This window comes from Vombatus ursinus, unplaced genomic scaffold (assembly GCF_900497805.2).
Source record: "Vombatus ursinus unplaced genomic scaffold, bare-nosed wombat genome assembly UNPS02014798.1, whole genome shotgun sequence".
NCBI lineage: Eukaryota > Metazoa > Chordata > Mammalia > Diprotodontia > Vombatidae > Vombatus > Vombatus ursinus.
In genome coordinates, this window is record NW_020954576.1 from 47,657,462 (window position 1) to 47,684,035 (window position 26,574).

The 26,574-nt window shown below is 41.5% G+C and overlaps 1 protein-coding gene across 2 annotated transcripts in view; it reads left to right on the plus strand.

The window, feature by feature from the left end:
- RAB7B (RAB7B, member RAS oncogene family) overlaps nucleotides 1–26,574 on the plus strand; it is a 61,971-nt gene that overhangs the window by 18,801 nt on the left and 16,596 nt on the right. The window contains exons 3-6 of one of the 2 annotated variants that reach the window (XM_027871223.1): nucleotides 362–488; nucleotides 1,582–1,797; nucleotides 6,949–7,074; nucleotides 9,979–10,793. In XM_027871223.1, coding sequence (XP_027727024.1) covers nucleotides 362–488; nucleotides 1,582–1,797; nucleotides 6,949–7,074; nucleotides 9,979–10,059 — 550 coding nt within the window. In that variant the 3' untranslated portion in view covers nucleotides 10,060–10,793. Of the gene's footprint in view, nucleotides 1–361; nucleotides 489–1,581; nucleotides 1,798–6,948; nucleotides 7,075–9,978; nucleotides 10,794–26,574 lie in introns of those variants that run through there. The other variant, XM_027871224.1, reaches the window with a different exon arrangement.

A 26,574-nucleotide genomic window follows, 5' to 3' on the forward strand; every position in this document is an offset into this window, starting at 1 on the left:
TGAGTGATGAAGAAGATGATGGTGGTAATGAGCTAAGGTAGTTGCCTCCCTCCCAAACTTTATGTGAGTCTGAAACATTCTCCTTACCAAATACCTTGAGAAACTCTCCTCCACCCACCATCTTGACCAATTCATCTTCTGGGAGCTATTCCCAAAAGATTTCCAGCTCTGAGAAAGTATATCCAGGCCATAATGAGCTGTCCCTCACAGATGATGTGCAGGACCAAGAACTCTGGGGACTAGCCTCCATAGAATAAAACAGTACCCTGAGAACCATGGAAAGATTTTGAGACGTGTGTGTGTGTGTGTGTGTGTGTGTGTGTGTGTGTGTGTGTGTGTGTCTATGTCTATGTCCCCTCAGAGTGGGAAAGACCTCCCTCCTGAATCAGTATGTACACAAGACTTTCTACGAGGATTATCAGACCACCCTGGGGGCCAGCATCCTCTCCAAAGTCATCATGGTAGACAACACAACCTTGAAGTTACAGGTGAGCAGGATCACCCCTCCCCACTGTGTTCAGATGGACACAAATCCTCCCAGGTCCCTTGGGCTGACTCAGATCCAGCTACGTCCATCAGCCATATACAAGAGTAGAAGGGGGTCTAGAGGAAAAGTTTGAGTTCTAGTACTGGCTTAATTTTCATTCTGCCATTAGTTCTGGAAGTCCTTGAGAGTCGAGACTTGTTTTGTCATTGTATCCCCAGCACCGAGCCTTAAACACAGCAGAAGGCTTGCCTTAACTCCTCATGAGAAGATTGGACTAAATGTCCCTTTTGGTTGTTGTTTAGTTGTTTTACAGTCATGTCCTATTCTTCATGACCCCATTTGAGGTTTTCTTGGCAAAGACATTGTAGTGGTTTGCCATTTCCTTTTCTAGCTCATTTTACAGATGAAGAAACTGAGGCAAACGGGGTTAAGTGACTTGCCCAGGTCGCACAGCTAACAAGGGTCTGAGGCCAGATTTGAGCTCATGAAGATGAGTCTTCCTGACTCCAGGCCTGGCACTCTTTCCACTGAACCACCTAGCTGCCCTAGGTCCTTTACAACTCTAGATTTATGATCCCATGATTCAATGTTCCTAGATAGTTTATAAACGTCTCTGGAATTTGAATCTGAAATTAACTGCGAATTCTAGGCAGGTTATTTGACCTCAGTGCACCTCAATTTCCTCATCTGTCAAGTGGGATTATAATCCCTACCCTACCTACCTCACAAGCATTCTGTGAAGAGAAAAATGACATAATGAATATGAAAAATGCTTTCAAAAAGTTAAATGTACAATGCAAAGATATTATAACGTTCAAAGTCAGAAGGATACAAGGGATGGCTTGAGATCAAACCAAAGTGTTGGCCCCTTGACCAACCAGTCAATCAATCAATCAACATTTATTTAGCATCTCCTTTGTGCTGGGCACTGTGCTAAGCACTAGGGACACTAAAAGAGGCAAAAGACAGTCCCTGCCCTCAAGGAGCTTACAATCTAATGGCCAGAGAGAGAAAGGAAAGTTTTGATGTAAGCTGACATGTGAACCTTCTTCAAGCTGCTTCTTTCAAGTGCGTGATGGGGTTTTCCCCTCCAGATATGGGACACAGGAGGTCAGGAACGATTCCGCTCCATGGTATCCACGTTCTACAAGGGCTCAGATGGCTGCATCCTGGCCTTCGATGTCACTGACCGAGACTCTTTCCATGCCCTGGACACCTGGAGGGGGGACATTCTCCAGAAAACAGTGCCCACGGAGCAAGTTTTCTCCATGGTGGTACTGGGGAATAAGATTGACCTGGATGACCGAGAGGTAAGGGATAGACTAGGTTGGGCTGGGTAGTGGGCAGATGCCAGTGCCTCACCCCCAAGCCTCTTCTTTATATACTTGCCCAGATGCTGTGGTGAGGGCCCAGGGGAGCCAGCCCACTCCATTATCAGAGAGCAAGCAATAGTCCCCCAGCAAAAACCTTTGGTCATTTAATTCAACAGTTTAATTTATTTATTGCGTGAAGATACTGTATGGAGCACAAAATTATATAGAATTGAGGACAAAATAATATAGAATGATATTAAGCTATAGTACAAAATAATACATAAATTTATGAAACAAAATGTTTTGTGAGATCTGAGGGAAGAATAATTATTATGAACTTGGTGGGGGGAGGCTTCATGTAGGAAATGATACCAAAATTGGGTTTGAAGAATGGGCAGGAACTCAACAGGGAGCAGGACATACCAAGGTAGAAAAGCACAGGATGTGTAAGAGGGACACTGAGTAGTCCAAGCAGGCCACAAGACCAGGAACTGTAGGGTATGACTCCCCTACCTCAGAGTTGGTGGCCCAACCCCCAGGGACAGGAGGAGTGCCAGGAGAGGAAATGACGAGCTGCCTGAGTCATACAGTGCAAGTGGAATTCACCAGCTCTCAGACAGAGACAGAGGGATAGAGACAGAGAGGCTGACAGACAAAGAGAGAGATACAGAGAGAGAAAGAGACACAGAGAGACAGGGACAGAGAACTGATATGGAGATGACCCTGAGATAGGAGGTGTGGGAAGTAGGGGCTGGGGAAGGGAGACTAGAAGCTATGTATTTCAGCTCCCTGTGGGTCCTGAAGTATGGGGCAGAGACCTGACTATCTGTCCACAAGTCCCCACCCACTGGGCTTTTGTCAGCAAGTTGTCCATCTTGGGCTCAGATGAACAATGGAGACATTGTGAGGGAGGGCAGAGAGCCCAAGAGGAGGGGATTTGAATCATACTGCCCCTTCAGAGCCCTGGAGTCAGGAGGGAAAGGGAACTGTGATGGCACCTTTGATCACTGACAAGACCTGCTCGTCAGAGACCTGTGGAAAATAAAGCAGTCAATATCCTTAGGGACAGGAGGCAACTCGATCCTCCCAATTGTCATGATGCGTAACTAAAAATGTGGCCAGAGTCCAGCTCAGCGCCCATCAGGTTATCTTCAACAAGCATGAATCCGGAGGAGAGAACCATTGTAAGCGATAGAAGGGCTGCCCCGTGACAGGCTGGGCAACTCCCCAGGTACTCAGGCCCCTGCTGCTTCTTCTTCCCCTAAGAAAGAGATCCGACTCCCAGACACAGGCTCAGATGGGGAGGGGAGAGTTGGGCTGCTGGGATTCTGGCCAGAAGGAATGAAAGCTTAGATTGCCTCCCGGCTTTCGGGCTTACAAACATAACAACCCTGTGAGGGGGCCACTGCAAATATCCTCATCCCCTTGGAGCTAAGGCTCAGAAAGGCCAAATGACTTGCCTTTGGTCACACAGTAATTGCCACAACTAGGGTTTGACCCCAGTTCCCCCGACTCCAAATCTAGATCTCTTTCCTCTATCCCAGGTCAGGCTGCAAAGATATCATCCCTCACCCCTCTCCCTGACAGGGGTCCCAAACTTCTACCATCACTAGCTATGGGAAACTATAGTCTATCCTGGGAATTGGGGGGAGGGGGAGAAGCACAGGAAAAAGGCAGAGGTAGATACCAACTTAGGTGCACAGGTGCCCACACACACACACCCATCCAAGGAGTGTGGAGTAAGTGGAGAGGGTTAGGACAACAGAGATTATCCAACACACACACACACACACACACACACACACACACACACACACACACACCCATCCAAGGAGTGTGGAGTGAGTAGAGAGGATTAACAGAACAGAGGTTCTCCAACAAAAACACACACACCCCACCACCACCACCACCACCACCACCACCACCAAGATGGAATTTCACCCAAGACAGTCAGACATGTGCCTTCAGGGGACCCACATAGTTTGTTCAACTTCTGAGCTATGGTAGAAAGAATATGAACCAGTAGATTCAAGACTTCTACCCTAAGGAGGTCATTGACAAAAAGAAAAGCTATTTATACAGCATAATATTGATAGCAGCACTTTGCATGGTATCAAAGAATTGGGAACAAAGTAGAGGCCCATTGGGGAATGGCTGAACAAATCATGGTATGGGAATGAATGGAATATTTATTGTGTTGCAAGATATGACAGACATGATGAATACAGAGAAGCATGGGAAGACTTATATGAACTGATGCAAAGCAAAGTGAGCTGAGGCAAAAACACAATATACACAATAACTTCAACAGTGTAAATGGAAAGAACCACAATCACAAAATAATCAAAAATGAGGTTGCAAAATTATAAAGATCAATTATAAAGACCAAAATAATTATAAATTATTAGCTCCAGGGAAGATCTACTTCTACAGAGATGGGGGTAGAAGACTATAGAACACTACATATAATTTTGGATTTGTTTATTGTGTGGACTGATTTTGCTGATTTTTTTCTCTTTTTTTCCTCTTTTTTTTAAAAAAAAAATTTGTTATAAGAGATGACACTCTGGTTGAGAGGGAGAAGAGGGAGATAGGAAGAAATCTAGGTAATGTAAAAACAAAAGATACCAATAAAAATCTATTTTTTTTAAAAAATTCAATTAAAAAAAGGTAAAGCTGTTGTTTGAGCAATGACTACATGCCCAGTAACATGACTTCCTGGAGGTTTTTACTTGCAGGGCTCTTTAGAGGTTATTCAACTCTGTTCTTTACCTCCCTTATCCTTCCTGGCTTCAATTAAGTTAGAAAAGCTGGAGTTAGTGAAAAGAGCATGGGATTTGGAAGTGGGAGATTTTTGTTCAAATTTTTTTTTTTTTAAGTTTAATTGATGTATTTTGATTTTACATTACAAAAATATCCAGACTACTCCCACTGTCTTGTAACAAATGAGAGCTCTGTTGTAACACAGAAAAACAATTAAGCAAAACTAACCCTTATCTGAAAATGTATGCAACATTCCATACCTGGATCCCCCACTTCTATTTTTAAAGTTTTTTAATTAATGAAAATCTATTTTCTCTTCTTCCCCAACCCCATTGGAAAAAAAAGAGAGAAAAAAACCCAAATTCTTTGTAACAAAAAGCATAGTCAAGCAAAACAGTCCCCTCATTGGCTGTATTATATGTATGTATGTATATATATACATATATGTATGCATATACACATATATACACACACATATACATATATATACATATACATACACATATACATATACAGGAGGTACATAGCATGTTTCATCATCAGTCCTTTTAAATCACGGATGGTCATTTTATTGATCAAAGTTCTTTTATAGCTTTTGAAGTTGTTTGTTTTAACAGTATTGTTGGGGGTTTTTTTCCTCCTGGTTCTGCTCATTTCATTCTTCATCAGTTTATAAAAATCTTCAAAGTTTTTTTCAAAATAATTTTGATGCTATATTATCAATTGTTCTGGTTGAAATCCCTTCACTTTTTATCAGTTCACAAAAGTCTTTCTATGTCCTTTTAAAATGTATTTCCTCATTTCTTATAGCAAACACCATAGTATTCTTTAACATTCACATCCCACAATTTATTCAGCCAGTCTTCATTTGATGGGCATTCCTTTAGTTACCAGGGTTACTTAAAAAAAGGCTGCTATAAATATTTGTGCACAGACAGAACATTTTCCTATTTCTTTGATCTCTTTTGGGTATAGATTTAGGCACACACTGTATAGTAACCTTTTGTGTATGCTTCCAAATTGCTTTCCAGAATGGTTGGACCCATTCACAGCTTCACCAACAATGCAACAATGTGTGTTTTCCCCACAGCCCCTTCACCATGTATCATTTTCCTTTTCTGTCATCGTTGCCAATCTGATGAGTGTGAGATGGAATCTCATAACTGCTTTAATTTGCATTTCTCTAATTAACAGTGATTTGGAGCAGTTTTCCCATGTGGCTATAGATAACCTGGGTTTTTTCCCTTGAGAACTATCTGTCCTATCTTTAGAGTACATATGAATTGGGAAAATGCCCTTGCTCTTATACATTTGAATCAGTTCCTTAAATATCTTGGAAATGAGACCTTCATCAGACAAACTTGCTGCAAAGATTTTTCCCCACAGTTAATTGTTTTCCTTTTAATCGAATCTGTGGATTTATTTATGCAAAAATGTTTAAATTTTATGTAATTAAAATGATCTATTTTATCTTTTTTGATCCTCTCTATCCCTTATTTGGTCATGAACTTTTCTTCTTTCCATAGATATGATAGATAATTTTTTCTGTGTTTCTCTAATTTCTTTATGATATGGACTTCTATATCTCTGTCACATATCCCATTTGGAACTTATCTTGGTATGAGGTATGAAGTGTTGGTCTACATGTAATTTCTTCCATACTGTTGTATAATTTTCCCAGAAGTTTTTATCCAATAGTGAGTCCTTATCCCAGCAGCTGGGGGTTTCCTGTTTATTGAATGCTAGGGTACCATACACATTTGCTTATTTGTGTTGTGTACTTAACCCATTGATTAATCTGTCTTTTTCTTAACTAATATCAAATTATTTTGAGAATTACTCCTTTGAGACCTGGCACTGCTAGGCCTCCTTCATTCCCACTTTTTTTTTTATTATTGTCCTTGAGATTCTTGGTCTTTTTATTTTTTATTTTTGTCTCCACATGGATTTTGTTGTTTTTTTCTAGATCTATAAAGTAATCATTCAATAGTTTGATTGTTATGACATTGAATAAATAAAATATTGTAAGTAATATTGTCATTTTTATTATATTGATTTATCCTACCCACTGAACAATTAATATTCTTTTCCAATTTATTTGGGTCCATCCTTATTCCTATAAACAGTTTAAACCTCAACTCAGACAGTTACTAGGCAAAGTCATTTAACCTCTCAAAGTCTCACTTTCCTTTCCAATCAAATGAAGATAATAATTCCTACACTTCCTGCTTGCTAAGCTCTTGGTAAGCCTCAAAGTCCTACGGAAATGTGAGCTGCGATAATCATTGTTCCAGGGGAGAAAGAACAGAGGCTATGGAAGGAGTCTGTGCCAAGACAAGCCTCAATGCCTCAGAGAATTGTGTCCATCATTGTCCCCTTATGCAGGTGTCCCAGGAGAAAGCCCTAGACTGGTGCAAAGAGAAGGACATACCCTACTTCGAAGTCAGTGCTAAGAATGACATCAACGTGGAGCAAGCATTTGAACTGCTGGCCAGACAAGCACTGTCCCGGGTGAGTAGCTGGGGTGGTCAGTGTCCAGCCCGGGTCAGGTCCCCCTGGGCCTCTTGGGAACAACAGGCTGGTACAATGGAAGGGGCACTGGCTCTAAAGTCAGATGTCCCCTCGGACACATCTTATTGCCTGGGTCACTTTGGTCAAGACACAATCTCCTGGGTCTCAGTTTCCTGAAGTGGTACGATGGATGGAAGAGCATTGGACCTGGAGTCAGGAAGATCTCAGTTTACTCTGGCTCTACACATTAACTATGAGACCCTGGGCACATTACTTAAAATTCTGTCTGCCTCAGTTTCCTCATCTGTTAAATGAAGATAATAATAACACTGACCTCCTAGGGATGTTATAAGGATAAAATGAGACAATATTTGTAAGGTTCTTTGCAAATTCCCCCTACCTTTCTAATCTTCTTACACCTCTCCTCCTCCTATGGAATCCAGTGACATGGGTCTCCTTACTGTTCCTTAAATAACTACTCCATATCCAAACTCTGGTCATTTTCACTGGCTGTCTCCCATATCTGGAATGTTCTCCTTCCTCATCTTTCTCCTGGCTTCATTTAAGTCCCAAACCAAAATCCCATCAGGGCAGCTATGTGCCCAGTGCTGGGCCTACAGTCAGGACGACCCCTCTTCCTGAGTTCAAGTCCAACTTCGGACACTCAATAGCTGGGCAAGTCACTTAACCTTATTTGCCTCAGTTTCCTCATCTGTAAAATGAGCTGGAGAAGGAAATGGCAAACCGTTCCGGTGTCTTTGCCAAGAAAACCACAGATAGAGTCACAAATAAACAACAACAACTCCTAGAGATATGCTGGTATAAAAAGGATTTAGTCACTCACTTACCAAGGATCTATTAAGAGCTTACTATGTGCCAGGTGCTGTGCTAAGAAAACCCTGGATATCCCCCATATCCTATTTATTCCTCCTCCAATGTAACTTTAAAGAGATTTAACACCACTTGTTTTTTTCACCCCCCACCCCAAAAAAAAAGAATTCTGCAGAAAGATTACACTGTGACTTTTTATGAATTCATCAAACCTGTGTACTTTGGCTAGAGTTCATACTACTGTCCCAGGCTTATGTCAGCCTATCAGGAAGCCCCATGATTATTGATGAGTTTTCAGTATCTTACCCATATCCCTGGTCAAATCATTAGCAAACTATCTATCTCTCCTTCCTTTTCTCAAAATGAGGAGCTGTCCCATCCAGCTCTAGGTAGTTAGGTGGTATAGCGACTAGAGAGCTAGATCAATAATAACAAATGTTTATATAGCACTTACTATGGTCCATGTGTTAAATGCTTTACAATTATTATCTCATTTAATCCTCATAACAACCCTACAATGTAGATGCAATTTTCATCTCTATTTTACAGATGAGGAAACTGAGGCAAACCAAAGTTAGGTGACTTGCCCAGGATCATCTAACTAGTAAATGTCTGAGGTCAAGTTTGACCACAGGTCTTCATGACTCCAGGACCACAACTCTATCTACTTTGCCACCTAAAAACTGAGTTCAAATTCTGTCTTAGATACATACTGGGGTGTGATCCCAGGCAAGTCACAGTGAATTTTGTTATTATAACAGCACCTAACTCCCAGTATTGTTGTAAGGATCAAATGAGATAATATGTGTAAAGTGCTTTTCAAACCTTGAAATGCTATGTAAATGCTAGATATGAAGTTACTGTTTTAACTCAAGTGTTCCCTATCAGCCAGAAATAAGACTGGATAAGATGACTTCTTAAAAAACTTCCAACAGCTAGTATTTTTATATTGCTTTAAAGTTTGCAAAGCGCTTATCCCCATTCTATAAATGAGGAAACTGAGGCAGACAGAGGTGAAGTGACCTGTCCAGGGTCACACAACTACTAAATGTCTGAGGCTAGATTTGAACTTGGGTCTTCCTGATTCCAGGTCCAGCACTCTATCCACTGTGTCACCTAGCTGCCTCTTTCATATTGTTGATCCTGTGAAGAGTACTTCAACAAAACATATTGGGAGGGATGGGGGGAGGAATTCAGAAGGGAACTCAGACAAGCAGGGCAATTTTGTTACTGCCTTGTTCAATTTTAATTTTAAAAAACCCAGACTGTGATTTCATTGATGGTTTTATTGATTCATTTAAACCAGACCTGTGTTTTCATGGTAGTTTCCTGTGAGGAACTTCCTTTCCTCAAGGAGATCAGGGCCTTCTCTGTAATTTAAAGTGTTAAAGAACAAATATACACTTTAAAAAAAAAACCCGTAGGTACAGAATTTGTTACATGTACCTCTTTCTTACTCTTCTTTGTATATGTGATGAGAAAGGCACCAGTGGGTGCAGTGATTTCTAAACTGTTAAGTACAGGTGGGAATATTGAGTTGGGGCAGCGGATCAGATGGATTGCTGCATATATTGAAATGATTGTGTTAATAGTCATTAGGTTCAAAAACTTTTTAAAAGAGAATATTCCATCCAACATCCAGTTCCTACTCAAAGAATCCATTTCATTACAGATCATGAGAAGTAAAGATTTGGAAAATAGGATTTGAAGACAGGGGAAAGGAGAAGGTAGAGTTTATGAAAGCTTTCTCTATCTCACCCCAATCCAGGGAGCCTGGAACTCTTTAACCCTCCAATGAGTGATGTTTAGCAAAAACGTAAGACCACCACTCTGCTTGCACTGATACAATTTCCCAGGCCACCATACATAGGATGGCAAATCTAGATTAGCTGTGTCCACTCAAGTAACCTAGGTTTCTAGCTCAGCTTCTGAGTGAACCAGGACAAGTTTCTCTGGGTCTCAGTTTCTTTATCAGTACAATGGAAGAAAAATCTCAACCTCCATTGGACATTAGAAAGAAGAGGACCTGTGCTGCTCTGGACGTGACTTCTGTTTTCTCCTTTCCTCCTGCAGCATCGAGGGATTTTAGAGAACTACTCAACTGATTCTATCAAGCTTTCACCAGCGGGTGAGCCAAGGAATAAATGCTGCTGATGATGGAGACAGAGGCCACCCTAGGAAGGGGCTGCTGATTGTTCAGGACTGGGATTGGGTAAAAAGTTGGGTATCCTCTGCCCCTATACTCCATAACCTCTGTCCCAGGCTTCTTCGATCTGGTGACAAAAGGAGAATTTTGATGAGCCGGAAGGACAAGCAATGCATTGTCACTGACTGAGAGCAGAAGAGCAGAGGATCCTGCTGGACCTATGATAAACATTTTTTCCTGCTGCAAGGCAACAGAAGGGTGAAACATTTTTGGAATCATGAAGTTCTCGAGCTGGAAGAGGCATTCAGTGTCATAGCTCTAGAGCTCAAACAGGATTCAGATGCCTTGTAAATCCAGCCCCCTCATTTTACAAATGAGGAAACTGAGCATTTATATAAAGAGGTTAAGTGACTTAGCTAATGTCACACAGGTAGTAAGCTTTAAACGTGTGATTTGAATCCAGGTCTTCTGACTCTTCACTGTTCCACACTGTTTCAAATCCTCTGTTTTACAGAGAAGGAAACTAAGATAAGGAAGGGAAGTGTTTGCCTGTGATCATATGGCCAAAACTAGAAACCGAGTCTATAAGATTTCCAGTCTTTTCTTCATCTCAAATCTTTCCTTCTGTCAAATTCCTGTTGAGAACTCTGTGGTAGTATGGGATTGTGGTTAGAGCACTGGAATTTGAGTCAGGAAAATATGGGTTCAAATCCTGTATGACTGTGGGCAAGTCATTTACCCTCTCCTGGCCTCAGTTTCCTTAAAATGGGATAGATGGACTCAATGACCTCTAAATCTATGATCCTATGACCTCCTCCCCCTGACAAAAAATGATGCCCTGCAATTAGCCTCATTAGGAACCTACCCTCCCCATCTTCCACCCCATACTGACTCACCTGGCCCTGGGTGTGGACAGCCCAATTTAACAAACACTTCTTTGTGGGATTTCATATCCTTGGACAGTCAGAACAGAGAGAGACAGAGACAGAGACAGAGAGGGAGCAAGGGAGGGAAACAGACAGACAGAGAGACAGAAATAGAGAGAGACAGCCAACCTTAGTCCGGCTATATGAGCCACACCTCAGTGCCAAGCAAAGGCCTTTGGGACTGAGCCAGCTGCCTTCTGAGAAAGAGTCTTGTTATGGAAAGTACCAAAGAGCTGTGGATTAGAATGTTGAGAAACCTCAGCTATAGTCTGAGCTGTGCCAATTACCAAGTCAACTGCTATGAACCTCAGTTTCCTCATCTACAAAATGAGGACAATGCTATTTGGCCTCAAAAGGTTATGGTTAGTCTCAAGTGAAACAGCCTGCTTTGAAAACCGTAATACTCTCTACAAATGAGCATTATTATTTGTTTACCTTGATAAGGTTCTAAAGGTACCAGCCCAGGCACAGAACAAAGGGGTGGAAAATAGCTGTGCATTCTATGGGACAGGTGGTTTGAAACAGGGATCTCTGGTTGAGAGGAAAAATCTTGGTTTCCCCTTGTGCTCCCCATGCTGGCCCAAGGTGTGTCTCCCATTCCTCCCTCCCATTGTGGTGCATCGGAAACACTGCCAGGTTTGGAGTCAAAGGATCTGAGTTCAATCCTGACTCTGCCATTTACTGTCCATGTGACCTCAGGCAATCATCTAACCTGTTTAGGACTTAATTTCCTCATCTGTAAAGAGCTGACTTAGACGATCTTCAAGGTCCCTTTCAACTTTCAATCTATGATCCTAAGTTTCTGCCCAGAGCTGAGACCACAGTCAATCAAGGGGTAAAGGTGGAAGGGGGCAGAAAGGACAAGAAAGGGTCCTTGCTTTCCTCTTCTGCTCATTCCTTTGTTGTCCCTTTGTGGCGGGTGAAAGATGAAGTGACTGAAGAAAACAAATGTTCAATCTTCCGAGCATATCAATTTATTAAGTAATGCATGCCAATTGCCTACTGAAGCGGGACCAGACTTTCTCACCGTAGACCCGGACCCCAAATGCAGGGAAAGACAGACGCTTATACATTAAAAACAATCAATCAAGTAAGACAGAATGTTGCTGTCCAGTTGTTCAATCATGCCTACCTCTTCCTGACCCAACAGCGTACCAGGCCCTTCTAACCTTCGCTATCTCTTAAAGTCTGTTCAAGCTCACGTTCATTGTTTCTATGACATCATCCATCCATCTCATCCTCTGCCATCCCCTTTTCCTTTTGCCTTCTTTCCCAACATCGGAGTCTTTTCCAATGAATCCCATCTTCTCATTATGTGGCCAAAGTGCTTAAGCTTCAGCTTCATTACTTGTATGAACGGCTTGAATTAATTTCTTTAAGTATTGACTGATTGATCTAATCTACTTGCTGTTCAAAGGACTCTCAAAAGTCTTCTCCAACACCACAATTCGAAAGTGTCAATTCTGCAGCACTCAGCCTTCCAGATTGCCCAACTCTCATAGCTGTACATTGCTACTGGAAAAACCATAGCTTTGACTATATGGACTTTGTTGGCAAGGTAAAGTCTCTGATTTCTAATTGGATGAAGGACTAGGGACTTTCCAAGTTGGGAGGGGGAGAATGAAAGGTGCAAGTCCCTGAAATCAATAAAGAAGGTATCCTACTCTCCAAAGTGTCCATAAGCAATCAAAGGAACATGGAAACAATGAGTGATCAATCAATATGGGACCAGTTTTCAGATAAGACACATGGGTTGCTTCAGATGTACAATTGTGAGAAAACTCCTTGCATCAGTCTTTGGATCTGACTGGGTTTTTGCTCAGCATAACCTAGATCCTTGTTTAAGGGTCTCTAAAGCAGATAGAGGTGGTGCAGTTTCCCAGCCGTGCAAGACTGTGTTCAAACAATACAATAAGGTTTTCTCCCAATTCCCACAATTGAATGAAGTGTTCTCACGAGACAGAAATTGGACCAGACCCATAATTGAGTAGAAAGGGAACTGAGCTAGCTCCAAAACTGAGTCATAAGATCCATCTTGTTTCCCATAATTAATCACTTGCTATTCTAATCCCCTCAATCCCCTCAATTTCCTCATCTTGGAGAGTGCATAAATAGAAGCTGCATTCAGGGATGACATTAAAAGTCCTCCAGGAGATGCCCTGCCTTGGGGAGAGAACAGTACCATGTCACATGGAGTTAAGTTGGGCTGAGAGAGAGAGAGAGAGAGAGAGAGAGAGAGTGGGGGTGGGTTGGAATGCCCCTGTAAGGAAGAAGGCAATATATGGACAGTTGGCCACAAGAGGTCAGTAGCACTACTTTATTCCAGTTTTCCCAGTATCAGAAGTTCTGGTTGGGAGTAAAGTCCAGATGTTGCCAAGAATGGTAGAGAGAGAATCCTCATCACCAACCACCTATGGAACCAGCTGATGAGGGAATAGTGGATTGCTAGGGTGTCTCTTCCAGGAGCACTTAAGGATGCCAAGTAGTAGGAAGGATGCTGGTATACAAGCAATTTATGCACGCAGACAGCAGTTAGCCATCGTTTAATGGCATGGAGAGGGTACAGTGGGATGCGGAGAAGGGAAGACCTGGTATGACTGGATAGTTTTATGTGAGCTAGTGGAATGTATTTGAGAAGATTCTAGTAAGGGGTTTGGTTGGGGGAAAGGGCCTCCCTAAGGCCCAGGATGGAATGAGACGAGGAGACAGGAGAGAGGAAGAGGCAGTTGGGTGTCTGTCCAGATTCATGGCTCATACTATTCCTGTGCCCACACACATCATACATCAGAAATGGTGAAGTTGACTTTGAGGCCTGTGGTCAGATCCAGTCTGATACTGCTTCTCTGAAATGTACCAGCTTGGCATTTCCTGATTCCTGCCCCTAGACACAGACAGTGTGGTATCGTCAGAGCACCCCCCCACAGAGGTAGCCCACCCTAGGAACCCCAATATTTTAAAACTCAGGACAGATTTTCATCTGTCTACAGCCTAGTTTTAAGTGGGATTCAGCCTGAAAAGAAAGGGACATATTCTGCTTTTGAGGCCTCAGTCAGCCCAAGCAATTCATTGTCTCATCCCCAAGTCAGAATTTTGATCCAGATAACCCCTCAGGGTCCAGTGTGCTGGTATGTGGATGTCAATTTCCTTCAACATCAACCCTGTCTCTAAACCTAGGGAAGAAAAGGTTGGGAAAGAAACAAGGATAAGAATCAATGAGAGAAATAAATTAAAAAGAAACTTTTTAAAAAATAAACTACATAAATGAGAGCTTATTGTTATTGAAAAGAGAAATCCTTTTTCCCCAATTCCAACTCCAGAATATGGTCCAACTTGTATCACCAATGTTCCCTCATACCTCGGTTTGCCCATCTATAAAATGGAGAGGTTGGACTAGATGAGCTTTGAGGTCCCTTTGAGCTCAAACTTTCTGTGGTCTTATGATTCTTCAGTCAGAAATCACCCAGATTTCTGGAAGTTATTTGATAACAAACATTCCATGGAATCACTTGGGTAAGTAGATCTTTCTCCCACCCAAAGTAAATTTTAAAATGATCATATACAATTAATGTTTTCTCTGTCACTTTAGGAATAGAATATAGAACTCCAGAAGGGGGGGGACACAAAGGAGGATCTGTTTCATCTCATGTGTCCGATTGCCAGTCCATTTAAGGCTGGAGAAGAGTTTCCTTCTGTGTTCACTGGGAATCTCTTGCCCTGGAAATATAGAAAGGTGCCACATCCTCCTTGTATCTGGGACTCTTTCCACCTCTAATGGGCTCTGAGTGAACTCATACAATGTTCCCAACTTCCATATGAGATAGTAATGTTCCTCCCTCCACACCAGTGATGCCAGCAGACATAGAAGCATGGGAGGGGTAGGGGGGGTAGCCTCCAGGGGGAGCCATTTAATTACAGCTCCCCTTGGAATCAGAAAGCTTGAGATCTGGATAGAGTCAAGACCAGACTGGCTCCCAGAACAAAAAGCATCTCCTGACTATAATTACGTAACCAAAGGAAAAGAGAACAATAAAAAGTGACCAAGCCCGAGAAACTGGTGTGGAGTGACCTCCACCACTCATCAAAAAGAACAAAACCGGAGCTAGACAGGTTGGCAAACCACCTGGACATTAAGGATGAAATCTGAAAGGGAGAGAGAGAGCAAGATTGTCTCTTTTGTGGGGGCAGGGAGCAGGGGACAGAGGGGTTGTTTCACTGAGGAGATACTGCTTATAGACCTCCCATGTCTGGCTTCTTCCTCTGGGGTTCAGTTTGGCTATTCCTTAGTGATATCCAAGAGGATGGATGACCATAGGTTTTCCCTTCTTAATATTTCTCCTCAGGGTTCTTAATCCAGACTTAAAACAGTCCACAGATTGTAAAATCAATATCTTCAGGAAACCAACATTAAATTATTTAAGTTTAAAGCTTCACGAAGACTTCTGGGCTGTCCTATATTTAGTGCCCACTGTGTTCAGTATAGAATAGGAAGGTTATATAGGTATCTATGCAGTGGGCACTGGCTTGGGAGCTAGACCTGAATTCAAGTCTTCAACCTGATGCTTCCTAGCTAGAAGACTTTGAGGGAGTGACTTGAGCTCTCTAGAACTCATTCACCTTGTAAAATGGGAACAATAATTGTATCACCTACCTAGTAAAGAAAGTACTTTGTAAATAGTAAAGTGTCATGTAGATGTGATGTTATTATTATGAGGTTTTCATAATAGCTTCCCTTAAGGAACTTTCGATCTAGATAGGGAGGTTCATTCAACAAATATTTATTAAGCATCTCCTGCATTCAGAGCATTATGCTAGGTGCTAGAGGGAGCTCCCAAGATGAAAAAAATCAGAGCCTACCCTATAGGAGTGTACCATGTAGCAGGTGGGGGGTTGGGGTGAGTGGGGAGGGAAGTATATGTGAACAATCTATTTCTATGAACAATGGAAAAAATCCATTAGTTCTGAAAAGTTATAAGAGCTACAGATACACCTTCAGTGATTGTAAAAAAAAATGGAGAAACACCAGGGCAAGGCATACAAGGATTCTGAGTCTTTATATAAAGTGATCAGAGTGAGGATAGAGTTAATCAGATGTATCCCTGGAGGAATCAAGTTTTGAATTGGATTTTAGAGGAGGAAAGGGACATGTATTGAAGAAAAGTAATAGGGAAAGAATCCCAAGAAAATGGAAATGATCAGTAAAGAGAGCCAAGGGGAAAGAGATAGTGAACAAAACTCACGTGGCTTTAGTGAAGTCTCTTTTTCAAGAAGTAATTTTAAAATTAGTTTAATTTTTTAATTTAAGATTGTGGGGAGAAGAGATGATGGAAGAGCCTTGAATTCTGGGCTAAAGAGTTTGGAGTTGGTGGAAAAGGAAATATGGAGATGTATCATACTTGAGAGGGCAAGGACATATACCTTATTTAGGACCTGAGGGCACCCCCGTTTACAAATCCCCTTCCCATCTGGAGTGATGGAGTGACTGTGAGGAAGGAAAAGGTTAGAGTGTGCTTTCCCTTTTGCTTTGGTTTGGGGTTGGTATGTTTTCTTTTTCCTCTATGTCCTTAAATTTTCAGGAGATAATTACAGACACAGAATACTTTGGCCTGAGCTTTGAGTTAAAAGACAGATGGCAGAACCACTTTTTCTCTTCTGGAGAAGAGTTATCATCTCAGCTGAGGGCTCCCACTGTGATGCAGTAGGTGATAGCAACAAGAAGGTAAAGAGGAGTAGAAACAAATGGCGTGCATGACATCCGGTATGGAGCAACCTCGACAGAAAGCAAGCCCAGCATGAGCTATGGGAAGACATTACCAGAAGATATGGTGGCCTTGTTATTTTTTTTTCAAATATTCTTTTGGGAAGTAGACCAGTCAGCAACTAATTAGAGCCTGCAGGCAGTTAGACTGTCTTTGAACTTTTTCGTCCTGCTGACAAAACTAACATCTCTGTCCCAAGCCACTAACTGACTTAGAGTTAGAAAATCCCCTTACTCAGTTTTTGATTGACAATCTTCATTCCCCTCAAAACATTTTAGGGATATCTTTCCAATAACACACAAAGGGGTGTCTGAATGTCAGGCATTGTGGTTTTCCTCATCTTCAAGATACTTTGGGTCCCCCACGTAAATTAATCTGGGCAAACACACACACACACACACACAAAAACAAGCTAAGAAATGGACTTCATTGTCTTTCTCTTTCCCACATTTCTGCTTTAATCATGCATATATACCTGACAATAAGCCTCCTACATTTAAGTAGACCTACTTTGAGAAGCTCCCAAAATTGTGCCCTAAGAAGATAAGCATTTAAGTGCCTACTATGTCCAGGCACTGTGCTAAGTGCTTTAAAAATATTACCTCCTAGGAACCAGCTCTGGGAGATAATCTAAGATCTTCCAAACTCCTAAAAACAATTATTTTGTTTTTGTTTTGCCCCAGGAATGCTGACTCAGTGGTAACCAGGCTATGGGGAGTCTATCAGGGGTGTGCTGGTACCAGATAAATTTTCAGAGAGAGCATTTACACAATAGACAAATACCACAAATGCCACGAATCAGGGCTTGGCTTATTGTTTTGTTGTTTAAGGTTTAAGAAAGTGATGGAGAAAGTGTTACTAATGCAAATTAAACTTAAAAGTGTCTGAAGCCTTTTCAGAGAGCCGCTTGTTAAACATTTACCAGCAAACCCCTAGTTCTATTCTACATCCTCCTTATAGAATAATATTGAAGGAATTTCCTCCCTCCTCATTAAACTTCCCTGGCTCCCCATTTACCCTACCATCAAATAGAAACACCTCTGTTTAGCATTTAAAGCCATTCCTGACCCAGCCCTAAAACAACTTTACATCTTTATTGGGCCTTAATCCTCTTCATTCACAGAACAGTCCAGCCAGACTGGTTTCTTCATACACAGCGTTCCACCTCCCATGACTGTGGCTTCATACTGGCTGTATGCAATGCCTGGAATACACTTCCTCCTCACCTCCATGTTTCAGAATCTCTAGTCTCCTTCAAGGCTCAGCTCATCTTCGCTTTCACACGTGACTTTTCCTGATGCCTCCAGCTGCTAATGCTTCCCTCTCAAAATCACCTTATATCTATTTTGTATCTCTTTGGTATCCTCCCCAAATAGACTAGAAGCTCCTTGAGGACAGGGACTATTTTTTTTTTGTTTTTTGTTCTTGTATCCACAACACTTAGTGTAGTCTCTAACACACAGTAAGTACTGAAGTAGACAGAGCACTAGATTTAGAATCAAGAAGACCTGAGTTCAAATTCTGCCTCAGACACTTACTAGCTGTGTGATTCTGGGCAAGCCAATTAATCCTCAGTTTCCTCAACTATAAAATGGGGATAATAACAGCCCAGGGCTGCTGTGAAGATCAAATGAGATAATTGTAAGTAAAGTACTTTACAAACCAGAAAGTGCTATATACTATATATTGTTATAAAAGTTTATTAGTCTATTGAGTTACTCTACCAGATTTTGTCGTTCATCCTTCATTCTAGAAGAGGACCAATGATATCACAAGAGTAATGCTTTGACTTGTGTGTGAATAGGATTAAAGTGAGGTAGAACTGTGCAAAGTCATCAGCCCCACTTTCTCCTCCAGAGTCATCAGAGTCCAGTGGCAAGACAAAAGTCAAGGCAACTGGTGATGGCTCCTTACCAGATTTTAAGCTAATGACAAAATAGTCTTCAAGATAATCCATTGGATTTATCAGTTGGTCAGCAATGTGGAAGTCTAGACCTATTTCCTGGAGCCCAGAGTTACTCCCCAGAAAGGACCTCCCTCTTTTCTTTCCTCTACCTCTAGCTTGCTTTAAATTCAGGGGCATGCAGATTCTTACAGAACTTTATAGAAGAGAAAACATAGTATAAAGGAAAGTGTGCTGGACCCAGAGTCAGAAAACTGAGGTTTCAGACTCTAACGCTTGGTTCTTCTTCTTGCTGGCTGTGTAGCCTTGAGCAATCCCTCTGGGCATCAGTTTCCTCCTCTATAAAACTGAGGCCATATTAGAGGTATCAACCTATACAACACTCCTGAGTGCAGCCCTAACCATATTAAAGTGTAATTGGGAAATGCTTAAAAAATATATAAAAATACAATAGACTATAGGTAATGTTAATATGTGGTGTTTTTGTTGTTGTTGTTGTTGTTGTTTTTTGGCTAGGCAATGGGGTTAAGTGACTTGCCCAGGGTCACACAGCTAGTAAGTGTTATGTGTCTGAGGCTGGATTTGAACTCAAGTACTCCTGAATCCAGGGCCGGTGCTCTATCCACTGCACCACCTAGCTGCCCCAATATGTGGTTTTCTAAGTCCATATGTGCCTACAGAGATCCTTACAAGGCTTAGTGGCTCCCATTTCTATGAGTTTGGCACCAATAGAAGCGATGATCATTTAGGTCCCTTCCAGTTTTTCTGTTCTGTGATTAATAAAGGAAATTCCATGAACTTTAGGTCTTCTGAGGTTCTTCCCTCAGAATCATGGAGATGAAAACAGGTGCTCATGAAGAAGGAAGGCAGAGACTTGCTCCCACCTATCTCAACCTTCCCTCCCCATCCCCTCACATCCTGTTCTCTTTCACACCCCCAATCTCCTCCCCCTCAGCATTAGCTGATTGGAAATAATATATCATTAAGAGAAATCAAAGTAACATACACCACTCCCCCTACCCCAAAGTCTTCTGAGCTGGAATTGTTTGGAGTTGGCCAGTCTAGCCTAGCAGGGTCCACTTTGCCTGCTGAAGGGTTGACAGGGTTGGATTAGGACTCAGGAGCATGGGTTCTAGTCCTGGCTTTGCCCCCTCCTTTGACAAGTCATCTCATCTACCTGGTCCTCAGTTTCCTGACATGGAAAGATGAAGAGTTTGTGTTTGATGATCTTTAAGGGTCCTTTCCAACAGCACAGTCTGTAAAATCATTCCATCACACCAAACAGTCTTCTTTTTTTTCTTTCTTTTCTTTTTTTAAATTAATTCATTTATTTTTAGTTTTCAACAATCACTTCCATAAACTTTTGAGTTTTAAATTTTCTCCTCCTCTGTCCCTGCCTCCCTCCCCAAGATGGCTCACAGTCTGATATAGGCTATACATATACATTCATATTAACATATTTTCACATTAGTCAAGTTGTAAAGAAGAATTAGAACCAGTAGGAGGAACCACAACAAAGAAGAAACAAAACAAAACAGAAAAAAAGAGTAAATAGTATGCTTTGATCTACATTCAAATTCTATAGTTCTTTCTCTGGATGGGAATAGCATTTTCCATCATGAGACTTTTGGAGATGTCTTAGATCCTTGCATTGCTGAGAAGAGCTAAGTCTATCAAAGGCAGTCATCACACAACGTGGCTGTTACTGTGTGCAACATTCTCCTGGTTCTGCTCACTTCACTCAGCATCAGCCCATACAAGTCTTTCCAGGTTTTTCTGAAGTCTGCTTGCTTATCATTTCTTATAGCACAATAATATTTCTTTCCATTCATATACCACAACTTGTTTAGTCATTCCCCAATTGATGGGTATCCCCTCAATTTCCAATTCTTTGCCACTACAGAAGGAGCTGCTATAAATATTTTTGTACATGTGGGTACTTTTCACATTTGTGTGATCTCCTTGAGATACAGCCCTACAAATACTATTGCTAGGTCAAAGGGTATGCACATTTTTATAGCCCTTTGGGCATAGTTCCAAATTGCTCTCCAAAATGGTTAGATCACTTCACAACTCCACCAACAATGCATTAGAGTTCCAATTTTCCCACATCTTCTCCAACATTTATCATTTTCCTGTTTTGTCATGTTGGCTAATCTGATAGATGTGATGTGGTACCTTAGAGTTGTTTTGATTTGCATTTCTCTATTCAATAGTGATTTAGAGCATTTTTTTCATCTGACTATAGATAGCTTTAATTTCTTCATCTAAAAACTGTCTGTTCTTATCCTTTGACCGTTTATCAATTGGGGAATGTCCTCAGTCTTCTAAACCACGAGACCTTAACCAATTGTGTGCCCTCTCTTCCTTTTGTACCCTCAACTGCAGTAAGTATTCAGTAAATATCTAGCTGTTGATGGACAGCTTGGGAGGAGAAGTGACTCAAAGAGTGTTTAATTTTAGCCTTTTTATGCCCTGCGCCCATCACAGTGCTGGGTACATAGCAGGTATTGATAAATACTTGTTAATTGCTTGATTGAAAAAGTATCACCATGGGGAAACTGAGGCTCAGAAAGGTGAGATAACTTGCCTACTAAGCAGCTAGGTGACCCAAGTTGTTAACACAATTACCCTGCTTGTTATATCCCTTTCTGAATTCCTTTTTCTTTTTTCCTATATATTTTGTTGAATAATTCTTCCCAGGATCAAGAATATGGAAGAAGCAGCTGGGTAATGCAGTGGATAGAGCACTGAATCTGGAAGCAGGAAATCCCAGAGTTCAAATTTGGCCTCAGACACTTACTAGCTGTGTGACACTGGGCAAGTCACTTTAATATCTGTTTGCCTCAGTTTCCTCTTCTGTCATTGGTCCTCTTTGAAAATGAAGGACAAAAAACAACACAATGGGGGTAAAAATAGCACTTACCTCCAGGGGTTATTATGAGGATCAAATGAGATGATACTGTATTTCACCATGTAATTGTCACCACTGCATAATCGTTGCACCCTGTGTGATGTTTGGTTTGTTTTTTTTTTTCCCAGTGCAAAATTTAGTTTATAGCCTTTCATCAAGTAATGGTTGCATGGTATAATTCTGTTCACTGCTTGAAAGGTAAATAGAGTAGCAATATATTCACCAGTGGCATATGAATAGACATTTATTTCTTGTACATTGCGCCACAAGCCTAGAATTCTCAGCCCACACACATTGTCAGTATATTTCTAAAAGCCAACTTGAATGGTTTGTTTAGGGCACTGCAGTACTATCGGTATTGTCACTCAACCCAATGAAGAGCTGTAGGCTCAAGGGGAATGGGTGGGCAGGCGAAACTGCCATGAGTATGGCATGTGATATGCTAAGACTTGTATTTTCCCACACAGCTAACTGTACAGTTTGCCAGTGATACATTAACGTGCAAAGCATTTCTTTCTGATTATGAGTAAACATAAAAACTATTCTGCGGGCTTCAAGTTGAAAGTGATTGTGTTCACTGAAGAGCAAGGAAACAGAGCTGCCGAAAGACAGTTTTCTGAGTGAAGAGTTGGTGTGAGACTGGCAGAAAATGAAAGACAAGTAATGTTGGCACCATTTTTTAAAGCTTCGCATAATGGTCATACCCCATTTTTTTTTGCAATAATTTGTCATAAATCTGCAATGATCGTGCAGTAATTGTAAAGCACTTAGCACAGTACCTGGCGCACAGTAAGTACTAGGTAAATATTAGATATTATTATTATTACTAGCACAAATGAAATTTCTTATTCTAAAGTATTCTAAGTATTATTTCCTCCCTATCACAATGCTTTTGTTGTCAACACACACACACACACACACACACACACACACACACCCCTCAGTAGTTACTGTATTTTAGATCTATCACTCCAACTTCAAGTTGAATTTTTTCAGGGTTTTTCCTCAGTGGAATGGAGAATCATGAGTCCGACAAGTATGGCAGTGGATAGAGTGTTAAACTCAGGGTCAAAAAGACCTGAGTTAAAATCCTACCTCAACTACTTACTAGCTTAGTGACCCTGGGCAAGTCCCTTAACCTCTGTTTGCCTCAGTTTCCTCACTTGTAAAATGGAGATAATAATGCCTATCTCCCAGGGTTGTGAGAATCAAATGAGATCTTTATAAAGTACTTTGAAGCACTATATAAATGCTTATTATTATTATTATTATCATCATCATTATTATTATCATCAATTCTGTAATATGGTGGATAAAGAACTGGCCTCAGAACCAGGAAAGCCTAAGTTCAAATCCATATTAACTGTGTGATCCTGAAAAAATCACTTCACCTTCTCAGTTTTTTAAGGTAAAGCAAGTTTAAGTTCCAGAGAGGGTGTCTACTTGCATTAGCAAAGGGAATTTCCTCATGGCAGAATTCCTTGTATCAGCAAAATCCCAGGTCTGATCTTTATCTCTTATCTTATATACAGTACCTGACCCTGAATAAAGGTAACAGAATGGATTTCCACACATGCACCTGTTCTTTTCCAATGGTTCCCATGAGTAACAAACTCATTCATGCTTTTCATTGTTTGAATTCCTGACGTTGGTGGAACCAAGGTCTATGTATATATGGGGGGGGGGGTGCAGTATCTGCAGTTGGAGGACCTTCTGCATCTTCAGACTCTTCTCCATAGGAGCAGGGAGCTTAATCAAGGACACAGTCATGAACTGGCAGTCAGTCAGTCAATAAACATTTATTAAGCACCTACTGTGTTTAAGGCATCATGCTAAGTATTGGGGACACAAAGAAAGGCAAAAGACAATTTCTGCCCTCGAAGAGCTCACAATCTAATAGGGGAAACAACATGCAAACATCTATGTACAAATAAGCTATAGAATGAATAAATAAGAAGTAGTTGTAGAGGGAAGGAACTAGAATGAAAAGAAATTGGGAAAGGCTTCTTGTAGAAAGTAGGAGAGACAGAGGTGAGGAAGGAGAACATTCCAAACCTGGGGGCCAAACCTGCTGACATGGAGCCCCCTTCTGTGATCTATGCATGGTCTCTAGACCACTCAGAACTCCTAGGATCCATTTCTTTCAGGAAGACTGTGTGATCTTGGCCAGGTAGCTTAGCTTTTCTGAATCTCAATCTCTCTTCTATGAAATGGAAAGAATTATCCCTAAATTTGCCCTTTTCCCAAATCATTTGTGAGTAGAAAATGTTCCTTCAAGGCTATGAGAAGTGCTTCTGGAGCGCTTGAAAACCATAGACACTTGGGATACTAAGAAAGGGACCTTAAAAGCCATCTCGTCCAATTGTGGATGAGGAAACTGAGGCCCCAGGAAGTCAAGTGGTATACTTGAGGTTCCACAAGTAAGTGACCCAGGCAACACTTGAACTCAATTCTTTTTACTCCAAATCCGAGCTCTTAATAGCCTGCCACTTGGTCTCTCTGTACTCCAACGGCCACAAAGGTGGCTGAAACAGGCACTGTGAAGTGCTTAGAGCTTGGTCAGACATCAAAGAAGCCAAGGTCATCCATTGCATCCTGGGCCATTGCCAGTCACCTTGGTATTTGTGCAACTCTGCCTCATTTAAATCCAATTCACGTGTGAATCAGGACATCACCCCATGATGTCATTGGTCCTCTTCAAAACGAAGAACAAAGAGCAACTCCAGTCCATTCTCACCCAGCTATCAAATTGATCTTCCTAAAGTATGTATCTGACCATGTCATCTCTTATTCAATAAACTCCTGTGACTCCCTACTACCTTCAGGATCAAATATATAATCCTCTGTTTGGCCTTTAAAACCCTTCATAACCTGACTCCTTCCTACTTTGCCCGGCTACTTAGACTTTACTCCCCTTCACATACTCTGCAATCTGGTGACACTGGCCTCTTTGCTGTTCCCCAAACAAGACACTCCATGCCCCATCTCCAAGTGCACACACTGGCTTGTCCCCCATTCCTGGCCTGCTCCTCCTCCCCATCTCTGCCTTCTGGCTTCCCTGACTTCCTTCAGATCTCAGCTAAAATCCCACCTTCTGCATGAAACCACTTCCTTATCCTCCTTACTCTTAGCACCTTCCCTCTGAGGCTACCCTCAGTTTAGTGATGTGTGGCTGGAAGCCGTGAAACATTACAGTCTCTGACGAATTGAAGATAAGAATTACGAGAAGGTCAGTGAAGAAAGGTATGGCAGATATGAACAGGCTACAATATATTACCAAGGAGGAATTGTAAAAGAGAAATATTTTGTTGGCTCATATTTATTTGCATGGTGTCTCCCCCGTTAGACTGTGAGCTCTTTGAGGGCAGGGACTGGTTTTGTTTTATTTGCTTTTGCTTTTCTTTGTATCCCCAGTGCTTACCTGGCATCTAGTAGGTGCTTAATAAATGCTTAGACTCATTGACCACACCACACCGCCTTCCTGATGCTAAGAGATCTGCTAGAGAAGAATAAAAGGGGAAAAAAGCTCAGAGATGTCAAAATGAAATCCCTGAAAAGATCACTGTGATATAATGGGGTTCACCAGCCCCTCTTTAACTTCCCATGCTTTTCACTTCAGCTCAGTCTCCTCCCGTGAAGAAAACAGAGCCCAGGCAGAAGGAAACCAGCCAGCTCCAGTCACACATGGGGTTTTCTCTTTCCTTTCTATATAACTCCAGTCGCTTTTTTATTTAACCTTCACTAGCCCATAAACTAAGGCTGTTGACAAGGAGGCCCCTTCTTTCACTCTATAGTTAGTTATATCTTCCCGACTCCTAGTGGGGAGGGGGCCCTCCACTATACCAGGATGCTTTTCTTGTCCTAGTGGCATATCCTGGTGGGGTGGGAAGAACACTGGCTTTGGAATCCGGAGGTCATGGTTTATAACTGAGCTCAAACACTTACTAGTTCGTGTCCCTACCTCTCTACTTTGAGCCGCCTCAGTTTCCTCATTTATACAATGGGGATAACTTTACTTGCACTACCTACCTCATGGGATGATTTGACGATGAAGCCATAGAAATGTGTCATTCTCAACAGCAGACTTCCTGACCCTTGTTCCTCTTTTTGTTAGAAGCTGGACCTTTTGGGATCCTCCAGTCCATTTGAGGGTTAGCCTTTCAGATACCTAATGATAGGTATTTGCAAGACTCCCTCTACTCTGCTGAGCCATGCTGCTGAAAAGGATCTCTAATCCAGCCCTCCTTATTTCCAAAACCTTATATAAATGCCAAGGGAGAAGAGAATAAGCTTTTATGTAGTACCTACTATGTGCCAGGCACTATGCTAAGTGCTTTTCACAAATATTTTCTTATTTGATCTTTACAACATCCTTGCCAGGTAGGTATTATTATTATTCCCATTTTATAGTTGAGGAAACTGAAGTTAACAGAGGTTGAATGATTTGCCCAGGGTCACACAGAAAATAATAATAACAATAATGTGTTGTTTAGTTGTGTCCAAGTCTTTATGACCCTGTGGACCATGGCACACCAATGCTGTGCATGGGGTTTTCTTGGCAAAGAAACTGGAGTGGTTTGCCATTTCCTTCTCCAAGGGATTAAGGCAAACAAAAAGTTAAGTGACTTGCTCAGGGTTACATAGCTAGTAAGTATCTGAGGCCAGATTTGAACTCAGACTCCAGGCCCAGCTCTCTATCCACTAAGCCACCTAGCTCACATTTATATAGCACTTTCTATGTGCCCGGCACTGTGCTAAGCACTCTACAATTATTTTCTCATTTGATCTGCACAACTCTGAGAATAGGTGCTACTATCATCCCCATTTTACAAATGAGAAAACTGAGATAAAAAGAGTTTAAGTGACTTGCACAGGGCCACCCAGACAGTAAATGTCCAAGGTCAGATTTGAACTCAGGTATCCCCGACTCTGGGCCCAGCCTTCTACACTGGGCCACCTGCTGCCTCAATGTTAACTATTATTATTATTATTATTATTATTATTATTATTATTATTATTATTAT